This window comes from Brassica napus, chromosome A3 (assembly GCF_020379485.1).
Source record: "Brassica napus cultivar Da-Ae chromosome A3, Da-Ae, whole genome shotgun sequence".
Lineage (NCBI taxonomy): Eukaryota > Viridiplantae > Streptophyta > Magnoliopsida > Brassicales > Brassicaceae > Brassica > Brassica napus.
The window spans coordinates 23,176,042-23,190,540 of NC_063436.1; the positions used below are offsets into that span (position 1 = coordinate 23,176,042).

General features: G+C 34.1%; 3 protein-coding genes across 3 annotated transcripts; 1 reads left to right on the forward strand and 2 right to left on the reverse strand.

Annotated features, from left to right (window-relative positions):
* The first annotated feature begins 495 nt into the window (after nucleotides 1-495).
* LOC106440312 (epoxide hydrolase A-like) lies at nucleotides 496-2,240 on the forward strand. Its single transcript, XM_013881940.3, has 3 exons — nucleotides 496-1,189; nucleotides 1,528-1,775; nucleotides 1,864-2,240. The coding sequence occupies exons 1-3, from the start codon at nucleotides 599-601 to the stop codon at nucleotides 2,111-2,113; spliced, it is 1,089 nt and encodes a 362-aa protein (XP_013737394.1). The 5' UTR covers nucleotides 496-598; the 3' UTR covers nucleotides 2,114-2,240.
* Nucleotides 2,241-2,248: 8 nt separating this feature from the next.
* Nucleotides 2,249-4,916, reverse strand: LOC106440313 (nudix hydrolase 7). Its single transcript, XM_013881941.3, has 8 exons — nucleotides 4,042-4,916; nucleotides 3,897-3,962; nucleotides 3,658-3,798; nucleotides 3,499-3,576; nucleotides 3,072-3,122; nucleotides 2,938-2,972; nucleotides 2,754-2,865; nucleotides 2,249-2,660 (listed from the first exon to the last, which is right to left on the reverse strand). The coding sequence occupies exons 1-8, from the start codon at nucleotides 4,162-4,164 to the stop codon at nucleotides 2,433-2,435; spliced, it is 834 nt and encodes a 277-aa protein (XP_013737395.1). The 5' UTR covers nucleotides 4,165-4,916; the 3' UTR covers nucleotides 2,249-2,432.
* A 3,569-nt stretch (nucleotides 4,917-8,485) lies between these two features.
* On the reverse strand, nucleotides 8,486-12,165 carry LOC106440310. The gene is made up of 7 exons (XM_013881939.3): nucleotides 11,659-12,165; nucleotides 11,206-11,403; nucleotides 10,525-10,797; nucleotides 10,141-10,243; nucleotides 9,894-10,012; nucleotides 9,531-9,707; nucleotides 8,486-9,400 (listed from the first exon to the last, which is right to left on the reverse strand). Exons 1-7 carry the CDS (start codon nucleotides 11,941-11,943, stop codon nucleotides 8,606-8,608), a joined length of 1,950 nt encoding a protein of 649 aa, XP_013737393.2. The 5' UTR covers nucleotides 11,944-12,165; the 3' UTR covers nucleotides 8,486-8,605.
* Between the last annotated feature and the right edge of the window lie 2,334 nt (nucleotides 12,166-14,499).

A 14,499-nucleotide genomic window follows, 5' to 3' on the forward strand; every position in this document is an offset into this window, starting at 1 on the left:
TCTATAAGTGCTAAAAGTTTAGATTCATTCATTCTCATGTACGTTAGATTGCGTTGGAACTTGGGAGAAAAGTAGAGAGTTAAGCAAAAAAATGTGGACAAGAATATGTAACCGTTAAGCAACTACAAAAAAAAAAACATATATTTAGATACGTATCCTCCTCAATCACACCTTCGGACTTACAACCCCCAATAATATGACCACTCTGATCATTTGTGGATTTTCTGTAAAATATAAAGAAACAAAATAATTCTGATTAGTTCCAAGATTCTGAAACGTAGATGTTGCATAGACATGCCAGCTTGATATTGGTAAATGGTATTTTATTTTATTTTTTATAAAATAAAAATAGTTGGAGCATCGTTTTAAACAGTACTAATTTATACTTTTCCGACAACATCGCACAGAAGAAAAGACAAGAAAATATGTTCTGTAGATTAACTTGTTAATTTGTCTTATACAATAAATAATACATGGTATTCTGTTCTTTATCTTTTGTTCCTCGTGAGACACATTTGAATGTGGACCATTGGTCCCCTATCCTATCTTTAAAATGCATTGATCAGGCTTCACGTCCTATCAAAATAAAAACCAACTCATGTTCTTGTGTACACATCTAAACCCTTTATTTTCTAGATTCCTTCACTTTCTCTTGAAGCAACCAGATCAAGCAAACAAACCAACCACCTCCAACATGTCAGGACTCGACGGCGTAGAGCACAAAACCCTCAAGGTAAACGGCATAAACATGCACGTGGCTGAGCTTCCCGGATCCGGATCTGGAGGAGAACCAATCATCCTCTTCATCCACGGATTCCCGGAGCTTTGGTACACGTGGCGGCACCAGATGACTGCGCTTTCGTCCTTGGGGTACCGGACCATCGCGCCGGATCTTCGAGGGTACGGAGACACAAACGCGCCGGAGAAAATGGAGGACTACGCTTACTTCAACATTGTCGGAGACTTGGTAGCACTCATCGACGCAGTGACAGGTGGAGACGAGGCGGTTTTCGTGGTGGGTCATGACTGGGGAGCGATGATCGCGTGGCAGTTGTGTATGTACCGACCGGAGAAAGTCAAGGCTTTGGTCAACATGAGTGTCCTCTTCTCTCCGAGGAGCCCGGATCGTGTCCCGATTCCGACACTGAGACGTTTCTTTGGTGACGATTATTACATCTGCAGGTTTCAGGTAATTAATTATAGTTCAGTTTCATTGGCTTAAAAGTTTTTACGATCTGTTTTAAACCAAACCGAACCAAAATTAAATTAGACAAACGTAAACCGGGTTCGTCTGGTGGTGAAACCGAAATCAAATTAGCCAGATAGATTCCAGGTGAGTAATCATAGTTCATTTTGATTGGCTTAAAAGTTAAAAAGATCTATATTAAACCAAATCGAACCAAAATTTAATTAGATTAACCCAAACCAAAGTCCAATAAGACCGGATGAATCTCAAAACCGGAGTAATTAACTCTCTTTTTTTCTTGGTTTTAACTTTTAAATGTTTGACTTGCTTATATAATAAAGAAACCTGGAGAGATAGAATTAGAGTTCAAGAAGCTGGGAACAGAGAAGGTGTTGAAAGAGTTCTTAACTTACAAAACGCCTGGACCGCTTTACCTCCCCAAAGGCAAACTTTTCAAAAGCTCAGAAAACGGTGGTGCGTCTTCTGCGTTACCACCGTGGCTAACACAAGAGGACCTCGACTATTACGTCACCAAGTACGACAACAAAGGTTTCACTGGACCAATTAACTACTACCGCAACATTGACCGGTACACGTTTATCACCCGGTTCAATAAGTAGTAAATTAACAGATTATCAATTTAATAACCAATCGGTTTATGCTTTTTTTTAAAACAGAAATTGGGAGCTGACTGCACCTTGGACCGGTGCTAAGATTCGTGTACCGGTGAAGTTCATAGTGGGAGATCAGGATTTGACGTACAATTCGCCGGGGGCTAAGGAATACATCAACGGTGGCGGATTCAAGAAAGACGTACCGTTGCTTGATGAAACCGTCGTGCTCAAGGGAGTGGGACATTTCCTCCATGAGGAAAGCCCTGAGGAGATCAATCAACACATTCACAGCTTCTTCCAAAAGTTCCTTTAAAATCAATATCTACTTTATTTAAATAAATAAATAAATAACGGATTAACATCCGTGTGTTTGTCAACATTTACATTTTAATATGTATGTTCTTGTTGAGTGAAATTTCAAATATATTGGATAAATAAAAGCCCGGGAAATCAAACGAAAGTGGATTAAACCAGAAATAACCATGAAACATAATAAAGTATTTAAAACCGGTTAAGACAATGCCAAAGGAAGCATTTGTCTCAGAAAGATGGTTTTTATTTGCTTAAATTTTAAATACAAAATACAAAGGACACACAATAATGACAAACGCTGAGATCCATGAGAATGTTATTCAGAGAGAAGAGGATGATGATGCTTGGTCACGCGTTGCTTTAAGGCTCGTGGCGTGATCAGCATTGCAGTAGACAAAGCTCTTTTTGCCAGTTCCTGTGACCGTTTCCACAGTGGAGAATCCCACGTAGTCTTCATCGCACTTCTTCTCGCAGATCTCAGCCATGATCTTGAACATCTCCTTCTTCTGGTTCCATGGCTGATCTACGTATTCTTTGATCGGCATCCACTACAAAAAAGAAAATTCTTTGTTCAGTTGATATTGGATAACAATAATTTTCTTGGCTCATCAAAGTTAGAAAGGTTTATAGTAATAATACACCTTAGCTTCAAGGATCTCAGATTTTTGTTCAGTGATATCGTAGGAGCGTGGAGTTAAGACACAGAGGAAAAACAGATCGGTTTTCTGTTTCAAGAATGCTTTGTGGCTTTGCCTACACGAGAGTAAAACCAATCAGGAACTGATGAGGTAAGCTTAGATAAAATGTATGAGAAGATGATTTTACCTGAAAGACAACACTTCCACAAAATCTGCAATAATCTGATTTTTTTTTTTTTAAATCCAATAAAAAAAGAAAACAGATTTTAGAATAGTGAGGCAAAAGTAAATAAAAGATATATAAAGAGTTGAGATACATACACCAGTTTCTTCTTCGACTTCCCTAGCTACTCCATCGCAAATATCCTCACCCTGTAAAGGCAGCAACAGAAAAAAAAACAAGATCAGAACTTCATTTCCAGTATATAGACTCCCTAGCTTACAAGCTAAATCGTTATAAGAAACGTTTATTGCGCAAAATTTTTGTAAACACTTTTATGCTTCTGTTCTTATCTAAAATCACTAACAAGATAGACTTGACTAATAGGAGACTCTCTCTCAAGTCTCCTAGATGAAACCTTTTATAAGGCAAGCGCTCAGTAGTTGCTCTCTAATCAGCTTTACTACATACTCATTCAGTCCTAGACCATATTCTAGACTTATATGCTAAAGAGTTAAGCCGCTACATATATTCCAAAACCTTAATCACGTTTCTCTTTGTTTGGGTGCTAAGGTGGGTTTGTTTTACCTCGTGGACAACACCAGTAGGGAGCTTCCAGACATTCTTGTCTCTGAAATAACCACTCTTTTCCTGGACAACGAGGACCTGCGCTCATTTGAATTTCGTTAGTTCATAAAACGAACAATCATTTAGAAGAAGAAGAAAGGGAATAAAAATAAGGGGTACCTCACGAGTGGATTTGTTGAGGACAAGAGCACCAACACCAACAATGTGAGAAGCATTGGCAGGAATAGTATCAGGAGTGTTTGAGATCCAAGACACAAGCATCAAGTACTCTGGCTCCGCGTGATGATATCTAAACCCTTCCTAATAAAGATTGGCAAAACAAAGTCTATTACCAAAAAAAGTCAACAAACAAACGAAAACAAAACAAGAAGATATTTATCGAGAAAAGAATCTCTTACAGTAACAGCAGACTCGATAAGATTAGCAAATCCAAGAGGTAGCTTTATCCAAATCCCCTTCTTCCCCTACCAAATTTCAAATTCAAGACTTGAGAGCATAGTCAAAGGGTTTGAAATCTGAGAAAAAAAAAGTGGTGAAAAAAACCTCTTGTCTCCAATGGGAAAGAGAAGCCCTGAGCCTGTGGGTGAAAACTTCAGCATCCATTGGTTCATTCATGGTTACGGTAACGCCATCGTAATTGTCCGTCTCCCCGATAAGTATATCCATCTCTCTCTCTCTCTCTCTCTGTGTCTTGTGTGGTGGTTATTATGCCGAGGACACTGGTTCAAACAAATCTAAACCCGAACGCGACAATCTTCTTAATCAGAATCGAACTGTGTCTGAAGGAGAGGATTGACTTTGCTTTGATTCGTCATTTTGTTTTTCTCTATTTGTAATTGAAAAATGAGGAAATTGGAAAGGAAAGTTCTCTTAATTAAACTAGTAAATATATAATGGAATGAATGAAGATTGTTTCTTCTCTCTTCTTTATCTTCTATCTTGCTTCCACGAAGAGACAATGATCTTTCCTAAAGGAAACAACTTACAACCACTATTTTTAATTGTTTTCTTTTAAGTATATAATTACGGATATGTAGTTTCATTTCTCATCAATAGTTGTTAAGACATTTCTTAAATGCTCATTGTCTTCACCTCTGACCAGCAATGGATTCCAATCTCTAAGGTCGGTTTCATCGGTTCTTATGGCTGAAGGATTATCGGTTTAGAGAAGCTCTTTCTCACGTTCAATACTTCGACATCTTCACCGAAAAAGCTCCCTCCTTCGCCGATAGAGGTGCTTTTTGAGTATAATCGAGTACTGTAGATTGAAAAACTTTATGTCATGTCAAAATGGGGATTCTGCTGGAAGTCAAGTAACCGACCCAAACCATTGATTATGGCATCCCATCAAAAATACATATGTTTTAGTTTTATTCCTCATTAGTGTTTATAGAAAAAAAGATTGATAAGATTAAATCAAATACTTATTGGACATTCGTATTTATGATAATTTGAAGACAAAATATTTAAATCTAAATTCTACTTTAAAATGATGCATTCAAATATAATTGGACAATTGTTCATGGAAATAATTTTTTTACAAGAATCAATACCAAAAAATTGGATGATGGTTTTCTAACATACATAAATTGCTCAATATGTATTGTTGAATATTCTAATATGGATCACCACATGTAAACAAATAATTTTGAGGTTAAAACTGATAAATAGTTATTTGTGGTATAACATATCATACAATATATTATCTAGATTGATTTTGTTATCAATTAAGACTGTTATGATTGAAGATTTGATTACATTAGTTTAAGGGATGGTTTAGTAGGAAAAAAACTGCAAAAAAAAACTATATTTTAATGCTTTAAATTTACTGTCTTTATAAACAGTTGATGTAATTTAGTTGTTTTATTAAATTTTATTTACTTTTATATTAATATTTATAATAAATAAATTATATCAAAGAGCATAGTTTGAAAATTAGATTAGAGCATTATAAACCGTTAGAATGACACTGGGACCAATATGCATCTTTTTCAAAGGATTGCAGTTTGTGGTTTTGGGAACTTTTCTTCATTTTCTTCCTTTCTTTTTTACGCATTTGTTTAGATAACATGTGTTTCTGGTTTTACCAAAAAACCTCTATTTTGGATGCAGCAACCAGTTTTGATACTGGTCAAAAGAATTTGATGAAGAAAAGGTGTGAGAAATCAAACTTAAACCGGGTTTGATCTTATTTATCAGATGAAATTATTGAAATAGACCGGACTTAACCAAAAAAAATAGTTCACTCCTTTAATGATTCAGACCGATCGATGTTCATTGAGTTACTACATCATAATGGTGGGGTATTCAATTTAGAAGTTCAACTCATTTTGAAAGAATTAAAGTTTCAATTAAATTCTTGTGTTGTTTAGTTATGCATTTCATTTTTTTTAAACTGTGTTATTGGATTATGTATATTTAAAATCACTCTACTAAGATATTTTAAATTCTAGTGTTATTCAATTCACTAATTTTCTAGATTTATTAAATATTTATGTTATTCACTTTTGGTGGATTTTATGGAAATTGTATTATAATACAATAGATTTTGAAATGTAATGTTCATAACAAATTTTAAGATATATTATCATTTCAACGAATGACAAAATTATATCATTTGTTGTAATTCATAATACAAAGGAGGAAAAAACATTTTAACATTCCGATATAGTCTTATCTCTATATCTTTAAATAGTGATATAAAATCATTTCTTTTAATTAATTGTTAGTGAAGTTTTTATTCCATTTTTAAAATGAATTTATTTATCTATATGGTATGAAAATAATTATGGTTTTATTATTTTTATCAGTAAAATTTGTGTTCTTTTTTTGTGCAGCTTTAGTTCATGAAATTTAAAAGAATTAGTTTATATCAAATTTATTTGTATTCCTTTATAATCTAAAATGAAAAAATTAGTTAAATACATTAATATTTAGGTAACAACTTTGAGTCTTGCTGTTTGAATGGTAATAAATAACCAATAAGGAATCTGATCTAAAGCGATTGACATAATGCATGCATGGAGTACTTGTTCTGAATGATTTCAAGATGTCTTTAGAGATACGCTTGTATTGGGCTGGGAAAGGGACTGTAGCCATTCCTGTAAATGGTGTTTACGGTCCTCTTATATCAGTTATAGCTGTTGATCGAGGTAAATATGAAAACAAAATTAATTGGTTTTCTGATTATGTACCATCATTATCTAACAAAATTACATATTCGTTTAACTAGTTAAAAATGAGACATCTTCAAGTTCACAGTCACGCATATAGTGATATAGGTAGGAATTGAGGTTGGTTTGGCTGTGTTTTTCTTACTGTTGATTGGCTGTGGTATTCTCTGGTTTAAAGGTCTTCTAACATCCAAAAGCCGTGAAAATGCTAAAAGGGGAATACAATGCAGAGATGTATGCAAAGCTATCTAACATATCCAATGAAGTGAAAATGGAAGTGTAAGCTGAAGACAGTTCTGAAGAAGAAATCACATAAGAGTTTTATGGAATCATAGATAATATTTCTGAAATCAACTTGGTGGGATGGAGATTTAAAGGAAAAGAAAAGGATGTACCAAGTTCATCTGGTTACTAGTAGCTTGATGTTAGTGTAAGTATTGCGTGATATTGCTAATGCTTAGTATGCTCATTAGTAAAGTTTATGGAGAGGAGTAAAACAGTTATATCTCCCTTTTCAGTTGCAAGAAACACAATATAATTTATGTACAGTTGATGTTGAATGTAGGAAAGCTCATGAAGAGTGTAGGTAACACTCGAACTGAGTAATCTTAACCAATACCAGCAAAGTTAGAAGTATTTCCTCTTGTCCAAATGTAAGAAAACAAATAATTTTATATATATTTGTGTAATATGTTTGATTTTGTTTCTCCAAATTCAGCATACATGTTAAAAAATGTTAACTGATACAGTCTCCAAAGAGATTGGAAATATTACTTCTATATAAAGATTACTAGAGTTTGGTCTGTGTTAAAACACAGTCTTGGCTTTGTTTCTTGTTTCTTCTTTAATTTAGTTTACAAAATTGGCAAAATGTTTTTATAGAAGTTAAACTATTAGATTATATGTTCGGTTATTTAGGATGGTGTTGCTATTGTATCTGATTTTATCAATGACAATAAGCTAATATGTTAATAATTAATACTTAACAAAAGTTTTTGTTATCCATAGCTAAACCCAGTTGCAATCTGATTTGATTGGAACGCTTGAAATTGAAAACATTTTTAATTAACACATATATGGTTCATATATATGAAACAAATTTTATTAGTCTTACTAAAACAATGGGAGTAATATTTGGTAGATATTAATTATTATGAAATAGTCTTACTAAGACTTCTCTATAGTAGATAAAAAATTAGGACTCTATTTTAATAGAGTAGATGAATAAACCTTTTTCAATCCCTTCTGATTGAGCTCATTCTGATTTTTTATAAGTACAAACAAACAATTGTATTGTTTGCTTTATATTTGCAATATATTATTTTAATATTTTCTTAATATTTCATCATATTTTGCTAGTATTTTGTAAAATGATATCTAAAACATATTTAAACTTTACAAAACATGTTTTATGTATATCAAATAATATAATACAATAATATGAAAGTTAAAGTTTCAACAAATGTAATTAATATATATACAGCCAAATCAACTGTTTTTAATAAAAACTACATTCCCAAATAGAAAAAAATTGTAAATTAATAACTCTATATAGTAAAAACATATCTTAATCCAAATATTATTAATTTATAGAGTTTTTGCTGTATAATTTTCTACCATTGCAAACTAATTAAATTTTATTAATTTGCAGTAATCTAATAAGAAATTTCGTATATGGTTAAATACTTAAATACCAAATTTCTTATATGTATACCAGCAAAACTGGGAATCTCTTTCCTCTTGTCCAAATGCAAAAAACACAATACAGTCCATGAATGAATATTAGAAGAGATGCCTTTTGATTACAGTAAGACTAAAATAATCACTATCAATTATTAGATAATATTATTCTTTACATCAAAAAAAATAGCATGTAAATTAAACTGTGTATAAATATTAAACAATGTACAGTTGATGCTGAATGTAGGGAAAGCTCACGAAGAGTGCAGATCACACTCGAGCTCAGTAATCAAGAGTTCCATCATCTTTTTATACATTGGCATGTAATGATCATTGATCATTGTTCTCGATAGCCTCATCTTTCTGTACAATTCTCTTGGCGTCTCGTATAGTCTCACACGCTCCACCGTTGCCGTCCTTGTCCCCACCACCATTGCCTCATCATGCTCTGTTTCAGATTCTGTCTCTGTCACCGACACTATGTGCATTATCTTACCAGGCGGGTAGAACCGCTGGCTCTCTATAAAGTCAGACGACGATGCTGAAACCGGACTCTGGTTCTGTCCGTTGGAGGATTCACTGCCTCCTGTAATGACAGTCTCTTCCTCTGTTATCTCCTTTGCTGCCGCTGCTTCTTCTTCCATGGCTCCGCTGGCTCTTTCCTTCTCCTGTCGAGTCAGCTCTTTGTCCAGTTCGTCCCATAGCTCACCTTCTGTCACGTCTTCTTCTACTGAAGATGTTTCAGTGATCACTTGGTCGATTGAGATCAACGGCTCTTCATCTTCTTCTGGTTCAGAGTCGCTGCTGCTTGAAGAACAATGCTCTGTTCTCTTGTGAGCCTTTCGGTCTATCACTACGGTTTGAGCCAGTAGAGCTTCTGTGCTTCTTCTTTCGGGTACTATAGCGGAGGCTTCGGGCAAGTCTGTGACTTTAGAGTTAAGCTGAGAGCTGATAGCTCTACGACGTGGTCCCATGCAAGACCATGACGAGAGAGAAGAACGAGTCTGCACTACGGCTTGCGCTACGTCCTGTGCACGCTTTAGCATGACCTGAACAAATTTTACAGCATCAACCATCACCATGACAAGAAAAAACGAATCCACCAATCTATACATTTAGTTGTTCAACATACGTAACCATTCACTCAGGAGATTAGTATTATAAACAGAAGATTTTTACCTGAGTGCCGCTTGAGACAGGCCGGAGAATCGCCCCAGCACCAGCCACTCTTGCTTTCGCACTGGCTATAGACGGCAAACGTGATCCTATGGCTGTTGCAGACCGATAAACGACACTAAGGACCCTGGTGTGCTCAACCTGATCACGCAGGTCATTTGACCATGAGGACGAGGTTACCTGCCAACATTTGAGAAAAAGGTATCTTAGTTGTATAAAAACGGGCGTCCATTAGTGACACAATTGTTTAACATAGTATCTAATCTACTACGGTTATTAATTTATTATCAGGACAACATATAATGTGATGCACTGAAATGAAACATGTGACATTACCATCAGATAATGGCAAAGCATGTCACGTACCTCAGAACGAAGGTCATCTACTGACGCAGCAGAGAACGTTGGGACGAGATCAGATCCATTGATGATAGTAGTAATGAAATGCTTGCCTGACTCTGCTAAATCCCAAGTCATACAAGCAGCTGCGAGTTGTTCAAATAAAAATTCAGAGCTAAGCATACGATTTGCAACTCTCAGAATAAATTGATATATAAATAGCTTCGGCATTAGAATGAAAGGAGAGGAGATCATAACAGAATAATGGATGTACCTGGTGCAAAAGTGAAGCAAGTAGCGGAGGCAAACTCTTTTTGCTCCCTAAGAATATAGGTTAAAAGTGCAGCTGTCCCACCCCCAAGAGAATGACCCACGATCTGAAACAAAACATGCTCCTTAGAAACGAGTGATGCAGTAGATAAGAATATACAACAGCAAAGTGTTCTCAGGCCAAAATACATATCATTTGAAAAAGTTTCAATTATCTCTCTAACACGTATGTTTAAAGGAACTGAGTTTTGCACGTGAAAATCAGTTAAAAGTTAACTCCGATGACTGAGCATTTTACCATATGTAGGTTGCCTAGGTTATCTACACCTACTGGTATTAAAATCGATAGAATGCAATCCAGAAAGTAACGCTAAATACAGAGCATTACCTGAACCTTGTAACTAGGATTTTCATTAAGGGCCTTGATGAGGCACGGAACACTAAGTTTAGCAATCCAACGAGCTGCAGCAACCATTCCGCAATGTGCATAACCTAAAACTAAGTTGCTTAGACCACCATCATGCAACACTGAATGATGGAACGGGACCACTGCACCAGTTGCCGCTGTAAGTGTATCTTTGATGCTATGAGTGCCACGTATCAGTAGCAGGAAACATTTTGAATTGGTATCACGTATGATCGTGAAGGCAGGCTGCAAAATCTACAGGACCCAAAAACCAACTGATCATGGATCCGGAAATAAATTAAATAAAAATTAAACAGAACTCGCAAAGTATAAAAATGCCAACCAGACAAAAACAATTGGCGCTGATCTATTTTCAAGCTTCCCCTTGATTTTAATTTCCATGTTGACCAGCATGATGGTCGTTATATCAAAGAAAAAAAAAATCTACTAATAAAACTCTTCCTAGCAACTAAGTCCAACGTTTAATACTGAAGACCAATCATTCTGAGGAAGATATATTATTATCTCCCAAAACACACATTCCTAAGAGAAGTTATCCAAATAGTGCTTAAGTAGTTGGAAAGAAAGCACATAGTTACCCTAAACAAGCTAATCATCACGAGTAATAGCAAGAAGGAAAAATATCAAATAGAAATGACATACCCCAGCTTTAGGCTTCTGAAGAAGGACATCATCATGAGAATAACCAGCAGTCTCGAGAAACACAGGAAAAGGCTTCTTGGAGAAAAGCATACAGAGAGTCAAAAACCTCAGCAACTCCGTCAACTCCATGATGATCTCTGGTCCTTTTAACTCTACACAATTACTTCCCGCATAAACACTAGCACTCGAAAAGTTTCCCTGAAAAAAAAAACATGTAAGCAAGCAATGTCTCTAAAAAGAAATACACTTTGCACTGTAAACAGCTAAACTACACATAACTATACACTAGTCATTAAATTACATGCAGGAGCCACACCACAAAGATGCAAGAACTACTTCAATAAAAAACAAACAAATCTTTTACATATATAATAATAATAGAAAAATCAAGCGAGCTTGCTCAATTATGAAATTGAAGCCTTAAGATGGAGGTAGAGATGAGGAGGTGCGAACCTGCCTACGCATCAAATAGTTAATACCAAAAGCCAGATCGGCGATGGGCCATTTGCCCAGCGTCTCCGAATACGTAAACCGTAACGTCTCCGACAAAGTCGAAATAGTCTCGAGCCAAGTCGCCGGCGCTTGAGCCGGCCTCCTCACGATCCTCCTCCTACCGGATCTCCCCGATTTACCCAGCTCCGAATCGTCCTCCCCGTCTCTCGCCCACACGATCCGCCGCCCCAGTAGATACAGAACCACCACTGCTCCCGTGGCGGTCACCATTGCACCCGCCGCCATCTCCGATCAACGAAAATCGAGAAACTTCCGAATCCAATTTCACTCCTCTCGCAGATTCAAAGGGATTATTATATAACCCTCGCTGAAACGAAACGACGAAGAAGATTGTTCAACAGGAATCGAAGCTCCGATTTGGGGGCATTCATTCATGGAACGTTGCGCAGAGAAGAAGGAGAAAGCGAGGATCGTTATGATTCCATGAATTTGTTTTTTTACTCTTTTTTTTCGAAGGTCGAAATTACTTAAAAGGTTATGAACACGTCAGCATCTTGGTCGGGTGATTCAGGGGTGTTTTCGTCATTAACAACGTACGTGGCTTTCTTGGTGATGAGTAGGTAATCCATTTAAGGTTAAGTCCAAAGGATGCAAGGAAGAAGAAGGCACGTTTGGAATTTAGATTTGTTGCATCTGCTTAAAGCGATTCCAATTCGGATTATCACTCTAATCAAGGATTAGATACTGATTGATGATTATCACTCCACAAACCATTATATAATCGCGTTAATGGTGGTAGATGGATGGACACGATTGCTTTTGAGTACAAAACTATATGTTTCTTTTCTTGTCTAGTTTGTTGTGTATATTATAATAAACCAAACAAAACCTTTGTTGCTTTCACGACTTTGCATTCCAATTTATATATATCTTTAAAGGTTTTTTTTATCGGCATGTTTAAAGTTTAGTTATAGAATGATGTAACTTTGGAACACTAATACAAGAAAAAAAAAACATGAGGATGAATGGCTCACAGTACAAAACGGATGTGTTTTTATTTTTATATGTCATTCTAGGTTTTTTTTACACAAGTTAAAGACATCACTAAATTTATTGTAATACACAACTTGAAGAGTCAAAGATGCAATTTGAAGAAGTCATTTCAGTAAAACAAACTTTGTTATGTATAATCCCTATGGTGTGTAATATTCACAATTAGATATCTTGTTAAAATATGTTACTTTAGATATCTCATTAAAATATGTATGTTTTTAATCTATATTATTATTTGCAAAGTGATTTTTGGCATTTGAGATTTCATGTTAAAAATTAAAATGATTAATATTGTTTATACTTAAATGAATAAAATACATAAAGTAGCCGCAAAATAAAAATGAATTTTAACTTTTGATTAGATAAGTAACTAAAATTAATAGTAATAAGAATTATTCAAAATTTTAAAATACATTGTTAAATAAAAAGATAATTTCTATATATATTGTGTTGTTATCTGAAAAAAAAAATTTTAATAAAAATTTAAAAATTAAAATTGAAAATATATAATTAATATTAATCAATAAATTTTTAAATTTTATATGACTAAAAAGAGGATATTTAGTGATTTTAAATATTGGATGTATAATGAATATAGTGTAGAAGAAAAACATTATAATAAATAAGAAATTTCAGATTAAAACATAAATAAAAATTAAGATAATTTCAATATATATATATATATATATTATGTTGTTATCTGAAAAATATTTTAATTAAAATTTTAAAAACTAAAAAATCATAACTATATTAATCAAGCAAAAGTCTTGATCTTATATAACTAAAAGAGGATATTGAGTAATTTTAAAGATTTATTTATGTATACTAAATACAATGTACAAAGAAATTTTTTTTTTAAAAATAGAGACAATTAGTTAAATATACCTAACGGAAGTCCATATTTGCTAACTACACACGGATTGATGTTAATGGTATGGTATATGGCATTTAAGCCATGAGTAGACAATTTTACTCATCTATAGTGGTCAAAGTTTTTGCTATCAATTCTGACGCGACATAAAGCAAAAATGTGTCAGTTGAATAAAGTGGTGTTTAAAGTCATAAATTTACAGCTGGAGCGTTTTTAACCACTTTATTTATATCCATATTTACAATTATATTATTTACGAAAATAAACTAATGGAAAAAATAATTAATAATATGGTTATAACAATATAAAAAGAATTACTAGGACAAACTATATCTCTACACAACGACCAAACAAATTATCTCTCCACCACGATATAACAATATGACTAACTCATTTCTATATGATATTTATAATTTCGCCAAAAAGATATATGTCCTGCAAATTTCTCTTCATTAGTCTCAATTTAGAAAAACTACGAGCATATGAAAAGAAATATATCTCGGGATCTTCCAATCTGTCTAACAACAACGACAACACGTAAAGGTTTGACTAATGTAATTTGTAACCGTTTAGACATAGTATTATATATGGTCTAACATAGCATGTACCCGATAACAAATTATATATCAGCTAACATAACATGTACCACGTAACAAAATCATTTAACGGTTTCTTATATCAAATAATATATCAGATAGAACATGTACCAGGTAACAAAAATGTTATCAGGTAACAAAATTTTTATCAGATAACAACAAGTCTATGGCATACCAACCATTTATTAATAATTTGATATCAAACTATTTATAAGCTAAAATAACATGTACCATGTAACAAACTAATTTATCAGATAATAAACAATTTATCAAAAAATGTATCAACTTGCAAACCATGTATCTACCAATTTATCAAATAAC